Raw genomic sequence first — 17,278 nt, forward strand, 5'->3', positions numbered from 1 at the left:
GGAAATGGATAGCTATGACTGTGCAACATTGTGAATATGCTTAATGCCATTGAATTGTATCCTTTAAAATGGTTACATGGTAGATGTATGTCATGTATGTTTTCCTTTTTTTTTTTTTTAATCAAACACCTTGTTCTGAGAAGAGTTGTTGGGCCTCACCAGACTACCAAAGGGATTCCCAGCACCAACAAGGTGTAGCCCCCCTGCAGGAGGGGGAGAGCTGGAAACACAGAGACAAGGAGCCCAGAGGGGAAGCTGGGCCCCCGGGGTCTCCAGAGCTGGCTGGAGGCCTTGGTCTCAGGTGGGGAGGCACCTCCTCCAGCTCCCAGAAGGAGAAGGGCTGCTGGGAACTGATGCAGACACTGCAGTGTGCCCCTAGAGACAGTGCCCCCTAGACACCTTCTTCCCATACCCAGGCACAGCCTCTCTAAGTGACCCTCATTACACAACTCTTAAGTGGCGGTATTCCACTCTTTTCTCCCTGCCAGATCTCTGTGGCAAGCAGTGCTCTTCACCCCCACATCAACTGGATTCTCCTGCTGATGTCCTGGGGGCCAGCGAGCCACCATCAGTGGGCTTCCCCTGGCCAGTCTACCACTCCTGTCAGATTTATGTCTGTGGTTTCTGAAGGCCTTCTGTCCCACACACTGCCTCTGGAAGGCAATCTGGGGCCACAGGCATGGCCAGGAAGAGAAGGCTGGGGACAACACAGTCAAAAAAGGAGGGCACAAATTCTCAGCAACACTGGGCGAGAGACAGCAGCATGCCTCGCCTGATTCTATGGACTGACTGTCTGGCTAGCCCCAGGTTCACAGGTGATCATGATGCTAGAGCCACAGTGTCTCTAGCCCCCACCTGCTGAAGGAGGGTGCACAGTCCCGCAAAGAATGCATGCTCAACTGCTCATCTAGAACGCCCCATTGACCTGAACATGCTTGCCTCCCAGAATGGTTATCACGTTCCTACTTCAGTTTCTTCATCTGTGGAATTGTGATAATGTTGGCCCAGTTCACACCTCCAATGTAAGTGAGGAAAAACGGACTGAAAAAACAAGCCCCAAATTCTGCAATAGCATTTTGTCTGTGCTGACAGTAGATATAATGTAAATACAAGATGTTGAGGAGGAATTGTTTATAATCATTTTGATGATGAGAAAATGTTCTGTAATATAATACATTTTCAACTGACCAGAACGAGTAGGTCTTAAAATTGGGTTGAATCTCAGGATACCCCATGAAATCATTGTGTAACATAGACACTTGTCATTTACATGTCATTTCCAGATAATTGGGTCTCACCACTTAACATCAAAAATTTTCTTGCCTAATGATTCTCATTTATTACATTTGTGTTTGTAAAAGATTACTTTGACCACCAGCACATGGGGTCATGCAAGTTGTACATGGCACAAGAGCACACATTTAAGGCAATATCATTCAAATCCTAGACTACAAAGATTTTTGTATTTATTATGAGAATTTCCAGCAGATGGTAGTAAAGAGTTTTGTTCTAACAAAATCCAGAAAGTAAAGCATCTTGCTGGGCATGGTGGCTCATCTCTGTAATCCCAGCTACTTGAGAGGCTCCGGCAAGAGAATCACTTAAGCCCAGAAGGTTAAAGCTGCAGTGAGCCTTGATAGCACCACTGCACCCCAGCCGGGGCAACAGAGCAAGACCCTGTCTCTAAATATAAAAAGTGTCTTGAGGCAGGAATGTCTTTTCTTTTTTTAGAGGCAGGGTAGGTCTTTGTTGCCCAGGCTGGAGTGCAGTGGCATGATCACAGCTCACTACAGCCTAGACCTCCTGAGTTCAAGCAATCCTCCCGCCTCAGCCCCTTAAGTAGCTGGGACTACAGGTGCATACCACCAAGCCCGCCTAAGTTTTGTATTTTTTGTAAAGACGGGGTTTCGCCTTGTTGCCCAGGCTGGTCTTGAACTCCTGAGCTCAAGCAATCTGCCCGCCTCTGCCTCCCAAAGTGCTGGGACCACACCCAGCTAGGAGCATCTTTTCGTAATTTGCACAAGGGTACCTATCGGGTCACCAGTGGCCATGCTGGCATGGATCTGGAGAACAACAAAACTATGGATGGGGAAACCATCTAGACACCCAATACAATTATCTGGGTTAGAAGAGAAGGGAGCTTTAACTCAGGCAATGGCAACAAGAAGGCCAAAAGTGTGTGAGATTGATGAGGCTGGATGACCCCATGTGGTGACTGGAAGGAGATCGGGAGTGGGAGAGGGAAGAATAGGGAATGGCTCCCAGGTCTCTGGTAGGAGCCATGTGTGGATGGAGCTGCCAGTTCTAAGGGTGATGAGAAATGCAGGTTTGGGGAAATGATTTTGATTTGGGGAATGTGATGTTTGCTTTACCTGTGAAGCCCCCGGGTGAGGACATCTGGGTGATTATCATGGCAGGGCTGGAGGTGCAGATTCAGTAGTACAGGCAGGTGGGTAGAAGCTGGAGCCCTGAGTCCGAAGGGATTTTTCCCAGAAGATTGCATGGCCCTAGCACAGCAGAAGGCACAGACAGAACCCCAGGGACACCGCCAATCAGTGGGCAAGTGGACAAGGAACAAAGGGCCTGGTAAAGAGACAGAGTCTTGGTCACTCTACCTCACCTGTCCCAACCCTATAATTAATGTGCTATTTCCCATCTTCTGTGGGCTGGAATATCCACTGTTGGTTTAAATTGTATACAAAATGAAAGGACACAGACTCTTCCAAAATAATGTGTATGAGCTTTACAGTATCCATTTTGGCTAAAAAAATTATTTTTACTACTAGATACTCAGCTGTATTCCAGATGGTTACTATTGCTAGAAGTGTGACTTCTGAGAAGTGAGGGGTTTGCCATAGAAGTCCCCACCACTTAACAGAATTATGATCTTCCCACAACATTTGTAGTAGAGTAAATTAGTGCTGTATAAATCCAGTTTTCCTATTGATTGCCAATATAAGGATTTGGCAGGATTAATAAAATCCCTAAGATCAATAAAGTCACTTAAGAATGTAGCAAACTTTTATAGTTCATGGGACTATATTTGCCATAATAACATTTGAAACTATGAATGATGATTAATGTTTTTCTTGTTTCACTTGCTTTGAATTTTTTTTTTTTTTTTTTTTTTTTAGGCAGGGTCTCCTCTGTCACTCAGGCTGGAGTGCAGTGGCACTATCACAGCTCACTGCAGCCTTGAACTCCTGAGCTCAAGCGATCCTCCCACCCCAGCCTCCCAAAGTGCTGGGGTTATAGGCATGAGCCCTGTGCCTGGCTAATGATTAATGTTATTACAAACATTTAAATGGTGAAGTCCATGTGTCAAGGATGTCCGGATGTTTTTAAATGGTGAAGTCCATGTGTCAAGGATGTCCGGACTAAACATCTGAAAGAGATAAGAACTATTTGATGTAGATTTTCTGTGATGTGTTATCTTTTTCTCTCTAAGTTTAAAAAAAAAAAAAAAAAAAGTCCTACCACTGCTTTTGCACTAGAACGCATAATCAAGGTTTTCTTTCTTATAAATTATTTCAAAAGGGTTTAAGAGCTCCGTTGCATGGTCCCCAAGCATCGTCTGCATTCCCTGAATTGTGCTGCATGCTGAGTCTCTGCCTTCAGTCTCATCCTATGCTGCATTTTATTCCTGCAGATTTTTTTGTCTGTGAATGTCTGTGCATCTGTCTGTCAAGCTGAAAATAACCTGACCTTCAGGGCTTCCTGAAGACTCCAAATAACGTAGTGCTTCCCATGAGCCCTGCCTCTTATGCTGACAGTTAATTTGATGAACTTGGGGAGGGTGCTTAATTTCTCCCTCTAAATGCAGGTAACAGGAGGCAGGAAAGTAATGATCCAGGATGCTAAATTCAATTCAGTTGCTCAGAAGCTTAAAATTGGGAGGCTCATTAACCCCCAAACCCACCTAGAAAAACGGATGAGTGGAGTGCTTCTTCCTCCCATGTGTACCCCAGAAATGAGAGTCCCTTGAGATGAGCAGGGGCAGCACACTTCCCTTCACTGTACACAGTGGGGAGCTGCACATTTTCACCTAGAGCCAGAAGGCCAGCCTGCCGGGAACAGTGGCGCACGCCTGGAAATCCCAGCACTTTGGGAAGCTGAAGTGGGAGGACCACTTGAGCCCAAGAGTTTGAGACCAGCCTGGACAACAAAGTAAAACCCTGCGTCTACAAAAAAAAATTAAAAATTCGCCTGGCACGGTGGCACAAGTCTGTGGTCCCAGCACTAAGGAGGCTGATGGGGGAGGATCACTTGAGTCTGGGAGGTTAAGGCTGCAGTGAGCCATGATCACATTGCTGCACTCCAGCCTGGGTGACAGAGGGGAGATCCTGTCTCAAAAAATAAAGTCTATTTGAAAGCTTTATAATTCCATTTTCTTTTCTTTCTTTCTTTCTTTCTTTCTTTTTTTTTTAAACAGAATCTCACTATGTCACCCAGGCTGCCGTGTGGTGGCCCAGTCTCGGCTCACTGCAGGCTCCACCTCCCAGGTTCAAGTGATTCTCCTGCCTCAGCCTCCCAAGTAGCTGGGATCATAGGCACATACCACCACGCCTGGCTAATTTTTGTATTTTTAGTAGAGACAGGGTTTCACCATGTTGGCCAGTCTGGTCTCGAACTCCTGACTTCAAGGGATCCACCCGCCTCTGCCTCCGAAATTGCGGGGATTGCAGGCATCAGCCACCATGCCTGGCAACTCCATTTCCTTTTAATGGGCATTCTTTTGAAGAGAAAGCAAGGATTGGGAAACAGCCTGAAAGCAGCAAGCCTGATTATCTAATACAGCACTAATTTCATTTTTCCAATATAATCCGTCGGTTCACAGACAGCATTAATTTCAAATACCCTATCCCACTGTCCCAACAAGCATGCTCACACTTCTCAAATTTTAGTGCCCCAATCTTTGATTCAGAAAACATGGCCACTGCATAAATGAATAGTTGGCAAACACAATATTCATTGCTTAATAATCTGGAAAAGACGTGAGAATGAATTTATGGTGATTTAGCACTTTTCTTTATGGAAATGCCTATGAATATTTAACTGTAATGTTTATTTTATTCTAATTCATTTGTTAATCACATGTGATTAGTTAATACGGCATACTTATGCCAAGTTTTTGTTATTGTCGTATATTTTATGAATGATAGCAATTTCATGTGCTCTTTTATTTGAAATTAGATTGATTGCAAAGACTCATACAAAGTCGTCTGTTAATTTTAGGGCTTAGTATTTGTGCCATTGTATCAGCATATCCTCCCAGCACATACCCACACGCACACACACACGCATGCCTGCCTGCACACTCACACACACAATACATTCACGCACACGCACACACGTACACTTTCCCCCCTCATTATCAGTGAGACAACACATTGACACATTGCCTCTAGGTTTCCAAGGGAAGGAATTTTTCTTTAAAGCCTCATTCATACTTTTGAAGGCAAATTTGATTTAGCGGAACATCCTTCTAAAATTGAAGAAGAAAGAAAAGTAACAAAACAAAACAGAAGAGGAAGGGGGAAAGCATATAGATAGTAGAAACCAATTCTACAGATTTCTTTTTTTACCCCAAAGTTTTAATAGTATGTGAAATAGCTTTAGGAAAATTTCTTCTTATCAATTTTTTCACATTTGCCAAGTGGCATGTTTGTTAAAGTCAGCCATGCTAAAGTTTTGGGGAGTATGTGGAAGACCCCCTGGGCTCAACATGCTTTCCTACACAGGTCTCGTGGCATTCCCTTTAGGAATTCACTTTTCGGGTTAACCATTTCCTCATCCCACAGTATAAGTCAGTCCTTCAGTCCACTTTTCTTTTAGGACAGGAAAGACCTAGGGCATTGAGCAAAGAGGAAAAGGAGAGTCAACCAGGCGCAGTGGCTCACGCCTGTAATCCCAGCACTTTGGGAGGCCAAGGCGGGTGGATCACCTGAGGTCAGGAGTTCAAGCTCAGCCTGACCAACGTGGTGAAACCCCGTCTCTACTAAAAATACAAAAATTAGCCAGGCGTGGTGGTGCGCGCCTATAATCCCAGCTACTCAGGAGGCTGAGGCAGGAGAATCGCTTGAACCCAGGAGGTGGAGGTTGCAATGAGCCGAGATCACGCCACTGCACTCCAGCCTGGGCGATAGAACAACTCAACAAAAAAGAAAAAAAAAAAAAAAAAAAAAGGAGAGTCTAAGAGAAGTCCAAGTGGGTACCCAGAACAGACTTTACCTACATCACTATTCTCTCTATCAGAGATGGCCCTGCTCCCCACAGACTGAGAGGAATTTATGTTGTATAGTAGGATTCTGTATTGGTCAGGATTCACTTCTGTAGACAGTGGCTTCAACAAGAGAGTTTATTTCACTCTCATACAAAGGAAGTCTAGAACAGACAGTCTAGATTGGTAGAGACTCAATTTCCTTCTATGCTCTTGCTCTAGCATGCACAACTTCCTCTTCTTGGTCAAAGATGGCTGCTCACATTCCAGCCATTGTGTCCTCAGCCCACCATTAGAAAGGAGAGAAGGGCACAGCCCCTTCCTTGATGGACACTTCCCGGAAGGACCAGACAACACAACAGCTTGCCTTCTTTGGCCAAATATTGGCCACAGAACCACACTTATCAAGGGGAATATAGTCTTCCTGCAGTTATGGGCTTGGCAAAAAAAATCAGAAGTCCTGTACCAAGGAAGACGACGAAAAGGGAGAACTGATGCTGAGGGATAACCAGGAGGCTTTGCCACAGGATCGGATGACATCTTGCTAAAATAGCTTACTTCTCTGTGACCTTATTTTTTCTTTTTTAAAATGTTTTAATTAAAATTTTTTTTTTTTAGAGACAGGGTCTCACTGTGTGCCCAGGCGGAGGTGCAGTGGCACAATCATAGCCCTCTGCAGCCTTGAACTCCTGGCTGGGCTCAAGCGATCCTCCTGCCTTGGCCTCCTGAGTAGCTGGGACTAACTTGAGTTCTCTTATGCTTCCTGGATTTCTTTCCAGGCCGAGACATAGAAATCACAAATGAATAAATGTGATCAAACTTGAAGGCCATTTCTAAAGAAAAGCTTTAGCTTGGACCCCATTCTGTGATTGCCTGTTAATGCCTCCTTGTAATTTCAGCGGAAATTCTAGAATTGGCTGGGAATGCCGCGAGGGACAACAAGAAGGCCCGGATAGCCCCGAGACACATCTTGCTGGCAGTTGCCAATGACGAGGAGCTCAACCAGGTATGTCTGAAGCATTGAGGGAAGCCACAGAATGGGTTTGCCAAACATGTTAATGTGTGGGCCTGGGTGGCGGCCATGAGTCACTCCCACTGCAGTTCCCAATTACCTTTATACAAAAAAAACTCAGGCTATATAAAAGAACAAATTCTGCTAGCTCTATCATTAAGATTCAAAATAAAATTGCTTCTGGCATAGATCTCATTGTATATTCTAGGTCTTATCAGACCTTTCTTTCCTCTTTAAAGACAAGTTCTGTGTGTTGCTGAGGAAGGTGTGGCACAAATGTTATTCTCTTCACTTTCTTCACCCAAACTTAGCTGACAATTTTTTCTGATGAAGGCAGAAGACTTTATATTTTAGAACTGACCTTTTATATTCTGAAACTGACCCCAAAGTCAAGTGAATAGCCCCTCTTCACCCACAGTATATGTAAGGTGGTAGTAAATAGTATAAGAATTTTTATTTGTTTCTTTTCATTTATCTTTATTTTCTAATCTCATTCTTCTCAAAATATAGTGAAGAAGCCTTTTTTATGGCCAATCCGTCATGGACTGATAATTTCCAAAAATGTAATAAAAATTATTAGAAAAATTAAAAAGCAAACTACAAGCCATAATTTTTCGTTATCAGATTCAACAGATACACAATAACTGTCAGTGTGCTATGAAAGTTTCTAGATGCTTACTATACTTCTCTTGTCACTGATGGGTAACTGCCAGTTCATGGGTGAGCCATGGTCGCAGACCACGTTTGGGGTAGTGTTGGTTTCGAATCTGCTGAATATATTAGTGGAGTAGTACATGTCTGTTCTTTACTGATAAATTAACTTATATTGATTGGGAGGAGCATGGCCAGACGTACTTTACTGATGGAATCTATGTGCAAGCTTGTGGAGACGACTGGTTCGTCATTAACTGAGTCTAGTCTTTGCAATGACCTTTGAACCTCATTTTCTCAAGCTGCGCTCCCCACATGGGAAGCTCTTTATCCTCTGTTGTGCCTGGAATTCCAGAGCCCTGGGCAACATCCCTGGTTTCAACTTCTATATCCCTTCTATTTTGCTTTGCTTTGTTTTGCTTTCTGTACATCACAGGATGCCTTGTTTAACCTACAGAGAAATGCTCTACAACTGAAAGTGGGAAAAGCCAATTAAATGGTGTATTATGCAGTTTCTTTAGGAGAGCGGAGGCCACATTTAACAGTTAGAACTGTATTAAATCCAGGCCAGGCGCAGTGGCCCACGCCTGTAATCCCAGCACCTTGGGAGGCTGAGGCAGGTGGATCACCTGAGGTTAGGAGTTCAAGACCAGCCTGGCCAACATGGTGAACCCCTGTCTCTACTAAAAATACAAAAATTAGCTGGGGGTGGTGGCAGGTGCCTCCAATCCCGGCTGCTCAGGAGGCTGAGGCAGGAGAATTGCTTGAACCTGGAGGCGGAGTCTGCAGTGAGCCAAGATCTCGCCACTGAACTCTAGCCTGGGTTATAGAGTAAGATTCTATCTCAAAAAAAAAAAGAACTGTATGAAATTGAGAACTAGCTGGCTGTTTGCTACATGAGTGCATGCGTTTCTCTCTTCAGCTGCTAAAAGGAGTGACCATCGCCAGTGGAGGCGTCCTGCCCAGAATTCACCCCGAACTGCTGGCCAAAAAGCGAGGGACCAAAGGCAAGTCGGAAACGATCCTCTCCCCGCCCCCAGAGAAAAGAGGCAGAAAGGCCACGTCAGGCAAGAAGGGGGGGAAGAAATCCAAGGCTGCCAAACCACGGACGTCCAAAAAGGTGAGCCGAGGCTGCATGTCCTGAGCCAGGCACTCCCACTGCAATGGTCTGAATGTCTGTGTTTCCCCACAATTCATATGTTGAAACCTAACCCCAGGGGCATAGGATTACGCGGTGAGGCCTTTGAGAGGTAACTAGATCATGAGGGCGGAGTCCTCATGAATGGGAACAGTCCTCTTATAAAAGAGGCCTGAGGGAGGCAGAGGGACCCTTCTGCCATGTGAGGACACAGCTAGAAAGCGTCATCTACCAGGAAGCGAGCCCTTGCCAGACACGGAATCTGCCTGCTCCAAGGACTTCCTGCCTCCAGAACTATGAGAAACAAGTTTCTGGGCCAGTCACAGTGGCTCATGCCTGTAATCCCAACACTTTGGGAGGCCAAGGCAGGAGGATGGCTTGAGCCCAGGAGTTAGAGGCTGCAGTGAGCCATGATGGTGCCACTGCACACGAGCCTTTGTGACAGTGCAAGACCCTGTCTCGGAAACAAAAAAAAAAGAGGTTTCTGATGTTCGTGAGCCAGCCAGTCTATGGCATTTTGTTAGAGCAACCCAAACAGACACTAAGACACCACAAGTTTAAAGATGGAACAATGACGGCGTAGCAGGCACCTCTGAAGGACCAAGGACTCTTGCAGCTTGGTGCCAGAAGAAAATGACAAGAACGTACAGGTAAAAGAAGAAAGGGCCTTTGAGGTTAGAGCTGAAATCATCAAACAGGGTCTTCTCTAGGTTTCCAAACCCTAAGCAGGGATGGTTTTCAGATCCCTTTTACTACCCCCAGCAAAATCTGAAGTGAGAGACGGTAGCCGGGAACCTGCGTTGTAGGTCTCTGCAGAGCTCGGTATTACCTTCCAGACAGCCTCTAGTCTCCTGCAGGCGTTCCTTGAGTTCCACCAGTGGAATTTCAGGTGTTTGGGATAGCTTGATAATGCTAGGTAGCTTAGCTCAGAGATGCCACTGATAGAATAATGTTTTCCTATGTTGCCCAGTACAGTGACCACTGGTCACACGTAGCTTTTTTTTTTTTTTTTTAAGAGACAAGGGTCTCACTCTGTCACCCAGGCTGGAGCGCAGGAATGCAGTGGCGAGATCATAGCTCTCTGTAGCCTCAAACTCCTGGGCTCAAGTGACCCTCCTGCCTCAGCCTCCGAAAGCATTGGAATTGTAAGTGTGAGCTAAAGCACCCAGCCAAGGCTATTTAGATTTGAATGAAAACTAAATCAAATTTAAAATTCAGCTCCTTGATTGTACCAGTCACATTTCAAGCACTCAGCAACATCATTGAGGATCAAAACAGAATATTTCCATGATCACAGAAAGTTCTATTGGACAGCCCTGCTATAGAAGTTGTGGGCGTTTCATTCCACACTGCCTCTGTGCCCCGAGAAATCCTGGGGAGAAAGAAGGCTAAGCAATGGGCTATCAACGGCCCCACCCGGCTCCAGTGCTTGTTGTCCTGAGCTGCAGGCATTGAAATGAGCAAGGACAACGCACTGGTGGTGCACAGGGGTAGGTGAGGACTGTAGGTACGAGTGAGCCCTTCAACACACTTCCTGTTTTCCTATTTTGGGGTACCCTTTTCTTATATTGCTGACTTTTGCTTCCCTCCTTCAAGAAACAGCAGAACACATAACCTAACTGCTTCCTTTCATATTCAACTTGGTGGCAGCCATGAGAAGAGCTTAATAAAGGCACCTCAGGCTTTTTCTGGATTGGTTCTCATCTGGCCTTCTGATTTTTACCAACAGTCCAAACCAAAGGACAGCGACAAAGAAGGAACTTCAAATTCCACCTCTGAAGACGGGCCAGGGGATGGATTCACCATTCTGTCTTCTAAGAGCCTTGTTCTGGGACAGAAGGTAACAAAGAGAATTGCATTGTGCTATATTAAAACACTACTGTATTTTTATAACCTACTGTTTACAAACGATGCCTCCCTTGCTCCCCAATAATGATTTTCACTGCAGTCTTGAATTATTCATTTTTAAACTAAAGAGCTGTGGCAGTGTCGGCATTGTGAGAGTGAGAATTGTTCTTTTTTGCTGAGAATTGTTAATGCTAACATTGGTCAGACGGGTAAGCATGGAGGCTCTTTCTGGTCAGCAGATAGGATGGCATTACTGGTTTTGCTGGGAATTCCGCACACCCCAGTTATTTCTACATCTGCCAAAAAAAAATCCATAGCTAACTTTCTAAAACAGCTTCTGAGAGGCCCATCTTACATGGTTCAATGTAATTTATCAAAGAAAGAAAATAGAAATAGATGTTTCCCGAATATCCTTGGTATTAGAAATGAATTATTTGCCAATAATTCAGTCTGCCTGCCTTCCTAGGCTTTAGAAAGAAAACAAACAGGGCTATACATTTGAACAGTCTTCAGCAAGACAACAGCAGCCCAGCCAGACATGCAAATAATTCATTCCTACAAGTGTAAAGTTTACTGAGCAGACAATTTATCTACCAAGTCAACTGGGGCTGAAATAAGACACCCAAGGTAAGAGTCAGTTAATCATATCTCAGGTAGCTGGATGTTTCCATCCTGACAACACAGTAAGCCTCCATTCAAAGAATTGGGAAGAGCATGTTCTAAGAAGAGCATCGGTGTGGCTGGTTGCTAATTCATCACTGATTAAAGCAGGGAAACAAAGAGGTGGAATTTACGTCCCCTCTCTGGCCTGTTCACTGTTACATGACGATTAGCTTTCTCTCATGTAGCTAAGGGAATATAAAGGTCTCGCTCACGTGGGCCAATAGAGAATGCCCTCCATTCCAATCTACTGTGAACACATAGGGTAGCATTTCCCAACGGTAGCCCCAAGACTGTGGTCTCCAAAGGGCAAGGAAGCCAGACACCCCCAGGTCAGGATCCCAGAGCCCATTACTTCTCTCCAGCAAAGTTATTGACTTCAGAGCCCTGCCCCACTAATTTTGTGCTCCTCTAGGGAGAATGCAGGATGCTGAGGGGAAAAGAGAGAGCAAGCCCTGGGCTTCCTTGCAGGAGCTGCTCAGAGGATGCATCAGTGAAAACCAGGGCCGCCAGGGTTGGGAACCAAAGGCATGAGCTGTAAGAGAAAGAAAGAAAGGAGAGGGGAGGTCCTGTTCCTGTTCCAGGGAAGAGGAAATGGGTTCGTTGCATGCTGCCAGCCCCAGAGTGGAGAGCAAATCCGCTGAGCTCAAAGAGCTTATTGCAAGCCAGACACCTGGGAAACTGGAGGTTGTCACTCTCTATGCAGCCCCTATGTTGACATTGGGTATGAATAATTAAAGAGAATTAATGAATGCAAGTAAAATATGAGGACTTGTCAACAGGATTTTATCTTTTCCACATTCTCCACCTTTTCTTCCTAATGCAGCTGTCCTTAACCCAGAGTGACATCAGCCATATTGGCTCCATGAGAGTGGAGGGCATTGTCCACCCAACCACAGCCGAAATTGACCTCAAAGAAGATATAGGTAAGGTCCTGAGACTTCAGTAGAAGTGCCGTAGAATAGGCCACTGTTCAGGCAAGTTCTTGTGAAGCTGGTCATTGCCAACTGGCTATCCCATTGCTGGGGTCCCATGTCAAACTCTGTCTTTATGTGTAATTGAACAGCTTCACTAGAGAGAAGCTAACTTTTAATTCTGCATATATTTTTGAAATTTTTATTGGGGTATTGTGTAAAAGCAAATCATCAGCGTAGAGCTTGATGAATTTTTCTCAAAGTGAACCCCACTGTGCAACTAGCACCAAGATCCTGAAGCAGACCCTTACCAGCACCCAGGAAGTCTCCCTCGGTCCCACTCCCAGTCAGTATGTCCTCCGAGGGTAACCACTGTCCTTTCTTCTCAAAGCAGAGATGGGTTTCATCTGTCTTGAATTTTGTAAAAATGAAATCTTGTCCTCTTTTGCTCAACTTAGTATTGTGAAATCTATCCATGTTGTTATGACTGTACTCATTCATTTTCCTTGCTCGTAGTATTACACTCTATAAATATATGACAGTTTATTGATCTGTCCCACCACTGATGACATTTGGGGTCGTTTCCAGTTTGGGCTATAGTGAATAGTGCTACTGTAAATATTGTTGTACATGTTTACATATATCGTAAGCTTAAATATTGAGAGTGCTATTGATAAAAGGGAAATGGACATCTAGAAAAAATTAGGTTGTCCATTAAGCTATGAGCACTGAGTTATTTTGCTTGTGGTTTGCCACCTGTCCCACGAGTGGCAGAGGGAGCTATTACTAGCCAGGGTGGAGGAGCTTGGGAGGGTAAGCTGTTACGGGCGCTGGAAATAACAGCATGCTAACAGTCCCCGTCCCATCCATTTTTACCAAGCAGAACTGCCTTAAATTCTCCATGGAAAGGGTAAAGTAAGCAAAGAAGGGGCTTTGTCCCTAGGGTACAGGGCTTGCCTGTGAGGGAGGCAATTTGAGGTAGATGCTAGTAGTTCAGCCCTGGGTGGTAGCACCGGGGGCCCCTGGCAGCTGGACTTACTCAGGGCTTCCTCCTGGCATCAGAGGCCACTTGCTGTGCTGAAAAGGAGACAGGACAGCTCTGGGAAAAGTCAGCATTACAGAGAAACAAGTCTCCTTCCACGCTCCATGGAAGGACACCCTCTAGTGGCCTTCATCTGGAGCTTTTTTAATAGGTGTCCTGCCTCTCACTAACACATTGCAGTGTTCATACTTTACACATTTCTATAGTAATGAAATTTTTATGTAAGAAAAACAATATGCTTCTTTTTTTTAATTGGCATGGTGGCAGAGTATAAAGAGCACTGGTCTGAGAGCAAAAATCCACGCTCAGATTCCAGCAGTGGATTCTAAGGCCAACCTCTTCAGGGTCTTGTGAGGAGAAATGGGCTAAAGGCAGCCAAGTGGTTAAGAGGGCAGGTTCCAGGTCAGCCTGCCTGGACTGTCCCGGCTTTTCTGAATTGCTTCCTAGCTGTGTGACCTTTGGCAGGCTTCTAAACCTCCCTGAACCTCTGTTTCCTCCTCTGTAAGGGAGGATAGCAATAGTACCTGTCCCATAGGGCTGATGGGGCCTGGCACAGTGCTGGGCTCCTAGGCACTTAGTAATTGACAGTTGTTTTGTTGCTGCTATGTTAGGAGGAGTCCCTCCCATTATGATTCCATTCTCCACCACCGTTACCCAAACTAATCATCCCAACAGACAAGGCCCTGCCTTAATCTTTTCAAAACATTATGTTATTATGGGAAAAGTCAAGCATAAACAAAAATAACAGAAAATTATAATGAAACCCTACTCAATCAGATGCAGTAATCACCACCCATGGCCACCTTTGTTTCAACTTGTACCCCCTCCACATACTTGCCGAAGTCATTTTATCTGTGAATATTTCACAATGACTTCTAACAGATAAGGGCTGTTTACTAACAACACAGCCACAATACCATTATTGTCCCTTTAAAAAGATAGCAGTATCAACAAATTACCAGTGTTCCAATTCCAGTTACATCATAAATGTCAAGTTTCTTAAACATTTGTTTAAGCCAGGCACAGCGGCACACTCCTGCAGTCCCAGCTACTTGGGAAGCTGAGGCAGGAGGATTGCTTGAGCCCGGGAATTTGAGACCAGCCTGGACAATATAGTGGGATCCCCATCTCTTATAAAAAAGGGGGGCCCGAGTATGGTGGCTCATACCTGTAATCCCAGCACTTTGGGAGGCTGAGGTGGGCGGACCACTTGAGCTCAGAAGTTCTAGACCAACCTGGGCACATGGCAAAACCCCATCTTTACAAAAAAATACAAAAATTAGCCAGGCATGGTGGCACATGCCTGTGCTGCCAGCTAAGGTGGGAGGCTGAGGCGGGAGGATCACTTAAGCCCAGGAGTTCTAGGCTGCAGTGAACGGTGATCACGCCACTACACTCCAGTCTGGGCCACAGAGTACACAGAGTGAGACCCAGTCTCGAAAGAGAGAGAAAGAAAAAGAGAAAGAGAGAGAGGGAGAGAGACAGAGAGAGAGAGAAAGGAAGGAAGGGAAGGGAGAGAAGGAAGCAGGGAGAGAAGGACAGGGAGAGAAAGGAAGAAAGGAAAGAAAGAAAATTTGTTTATTTGATTTTGGATCCAAATCAGTCCACGCACTGCAGTTGGTTGATAAGTCTCTTATACCTTAGGTTCCTCCTTCATCTCTTTCTTTCTTATTTCTTTGCAATTTGTTTGTTGAGGAAGCTGGGCCATTTGTCCTATGGGATTTCATGCAGTCCGGATTTTGTGGATTACATCCTCCTGGCATCATGAAACATGTTTCTTTGCTTTTTTATAACTTGGTGGTTGGATCTAGAGGTTTCATGAGGTATAGGTTCGAAAACTTTGCCAAGACTCCTTGGTGAGTGGCGAGCGCGCGTGCCTGGAGGCGTGTCGTGCCTGGTTGTCTGTCTTGGTGTGATGCTGGGGCCACTGATGCCTCTTCTCTAGATTCCGCCATTTGTTAGGAGTTGCAAAGCTGTGGTATTCTCATTCTAGCATTGCTCCTTTCCTTTTTGGGAATGCTTCTGTAGAGAGAAAAATACCTCTCTCTTAAAAGTCTTCAGTGAGGAGGGTGGATTCCCCTTGCCTTCTGCACATTCCCATTTGGCCCTTGACCTGAATGCAGAGGGCATCAGTATAGACCTAGTACTCTGCTTCTCAACATGAACTGGCTACCAGCCTCGGTTACCCGGCCTTCTCCAGGCTTCTGGACCCAATAGATCAACAGTGCCCAGGAATCGGGGGGCCAGAAAGGAGCCTCAGAGGCGCTGGGTATAATGCACAATCACCATTTCTCAGTTGCATCATGGAAACCCAAGCACATTAATGAAGAAATCCCCTCTGCACGCCCTCCCCAGTGGACAGTGACCACTGGAATAGACACTTGTCCTAAACGATCTGCACAATGTACTGTGGCTCTCCACGTATACTTGAGGCTCGAGTGTGGAGTGGGGAAGCATCACCACCCAGGCCCTGGGGAAGACTCTGAACTGAATCATAGTAATAGTGATGATTCATAAAGAGAGAGCTGAGACTTGCCCCAGACATCCAGATCACCAAGTTCATTCGAAGATGAAAACACCTGAAAAATACTCTGCTGCCCCAAAGCCGTTGTCCTCCCAGCCTGGAAAAAACACCCATGCCGTCTCAGAGACATGAGAGCTGGATGCGCTGGTACACACACAGACGGGGTTCCTGCGGCTGGTACGCACACAGACGGGGTTCCTGCGGCTGGTACGCACACAGACGGGGTTCCTGCGGCTGGTACGCACACAGACGGGGTTCCTGCGGCTGGTACGCACACAGACGGGGTTCCTGCGGCTGGTACGCACACAGACGGGGTTCCTGCGGCTGGTACGCCCACAGACGGGGTTCCTGCGGGGTCAGAGGTGGCAGCCTGTCATCTCCCATGGGGTTCCACTTGGCCTGTGTAGAAGTAAGAGCTGAGGTAGGAAAAAAAACAAAGAGTAGGGCATTCCCCTAACATCAAAGGCTCAGGGCATCTCCCGGCAGGAAAGTCCTTAGAGATTAGCCTCTCCACGTGTCTCCATTGAAAACTGAGCACCGGGTTGGGGGAACAACATGCCTGGCTGCCCTGGGCCTGTGTCTGTCCTTTGACTCAAGCACTTACAGTATGTTGATGGCACTGTGATGAGACCGGGACTTCAGAGCTCTCCACATGAGTACTAAACCTGTAGGACACAACACTAGAATCTCAGTTTTTTGTTGTTGTTTTGTTTTTAAATCATCTACAGGACTCAGGCCATGAGACCGCTTTATGGCCAAATCACCCCTTAAAAGATCCTTGATAAAAGCTTGCCAATCTAAGTCTGCTACACTGATGCCCCGAGACCCCTGCCTCCCCCGACCACTGGCAAACCAGGATGACAATTGGGAAGTTCAATTCCTAGTTTCTAACTGTACTATTTTTTTTTTCCTGGCCTACTACAAATATGTCAAACAGTGTAATTAGATTGAAAGAACAACCACAGTGGCTTCCCATTGCTCTCCTTTGCAGGTAAAGCCTTGGAAAAGGCTGGGGGAAAAGAGTTCTTGGAAACGGTAAAGGAGCTTCGCAAATCCCAAGGCCCTTTGGAAGTCGCCGAAGGTAAGTGTGGAACTAGGCTCCTGTCACCAGCATGGCCTCACCCTCCTCTCTGAGTCTCCAGCCTCACGTGCCTGATGCCTGTTCAGCTTATGAGACAAAGTATGCCATAACTAATCAGAAAGCTATTTTAGCATCTCAGGTAATTTGAGCAGGCCTATGGGGATCCTTTCAGATGTCCTGGGGACTCC

At 45.7% G+C, this 17,278-nt stretch overlaps 1 protein-coding gene across 1 annotated transcript in view; it reads left to right on the top strand.

Annotated features, from left to right (window-relative positions):
• The window catches only part of LOC105466082 (macroH2A.2 histone), a 59,077-nt gene that overhangs the window by 30,048 nt on the left and 11,751 nt on the right, over positions 1-17,278 (top strand). Inside the window, exons 3-7 of the mRNA XM_011714988.2 lie at positions 7,120-7,226; positions 8,806-9,003; positions 10,751-10,861; positions 12,356-12,455; positions 17,001-17,090. Of these exons, the coding sequence (XP_011713290.1) occupies positions 7,120-7,226; positions 8,806-9,003; positions 10,751-10,861; positions 12,356-12,455; positions 17,001-17,090 (606 nt within the window). The remainder of the gene's footprint in view (positions 1-7,119; positions 7,227-8,805; positions 9,004-10,750; positions 10,862-12,355; positions 12,456-17,000; positions 17,091-17,278) is intronic.

The sequence above is a fragment of the Macaca nemestrina genome, chromosome 9 (genome assembly GCF_043159975.1).
Source record: "Macaca nemestrina isolate mMacNem1 chromosome 9, mMacNem.hap1, whole genome shotgun sequence".
Lineage (NCBI taxonomy): Eukaryota > Metazoa > Chordata > Mammalia > Primates > Cercopithecidae > Macaca > Macaca nemestrina.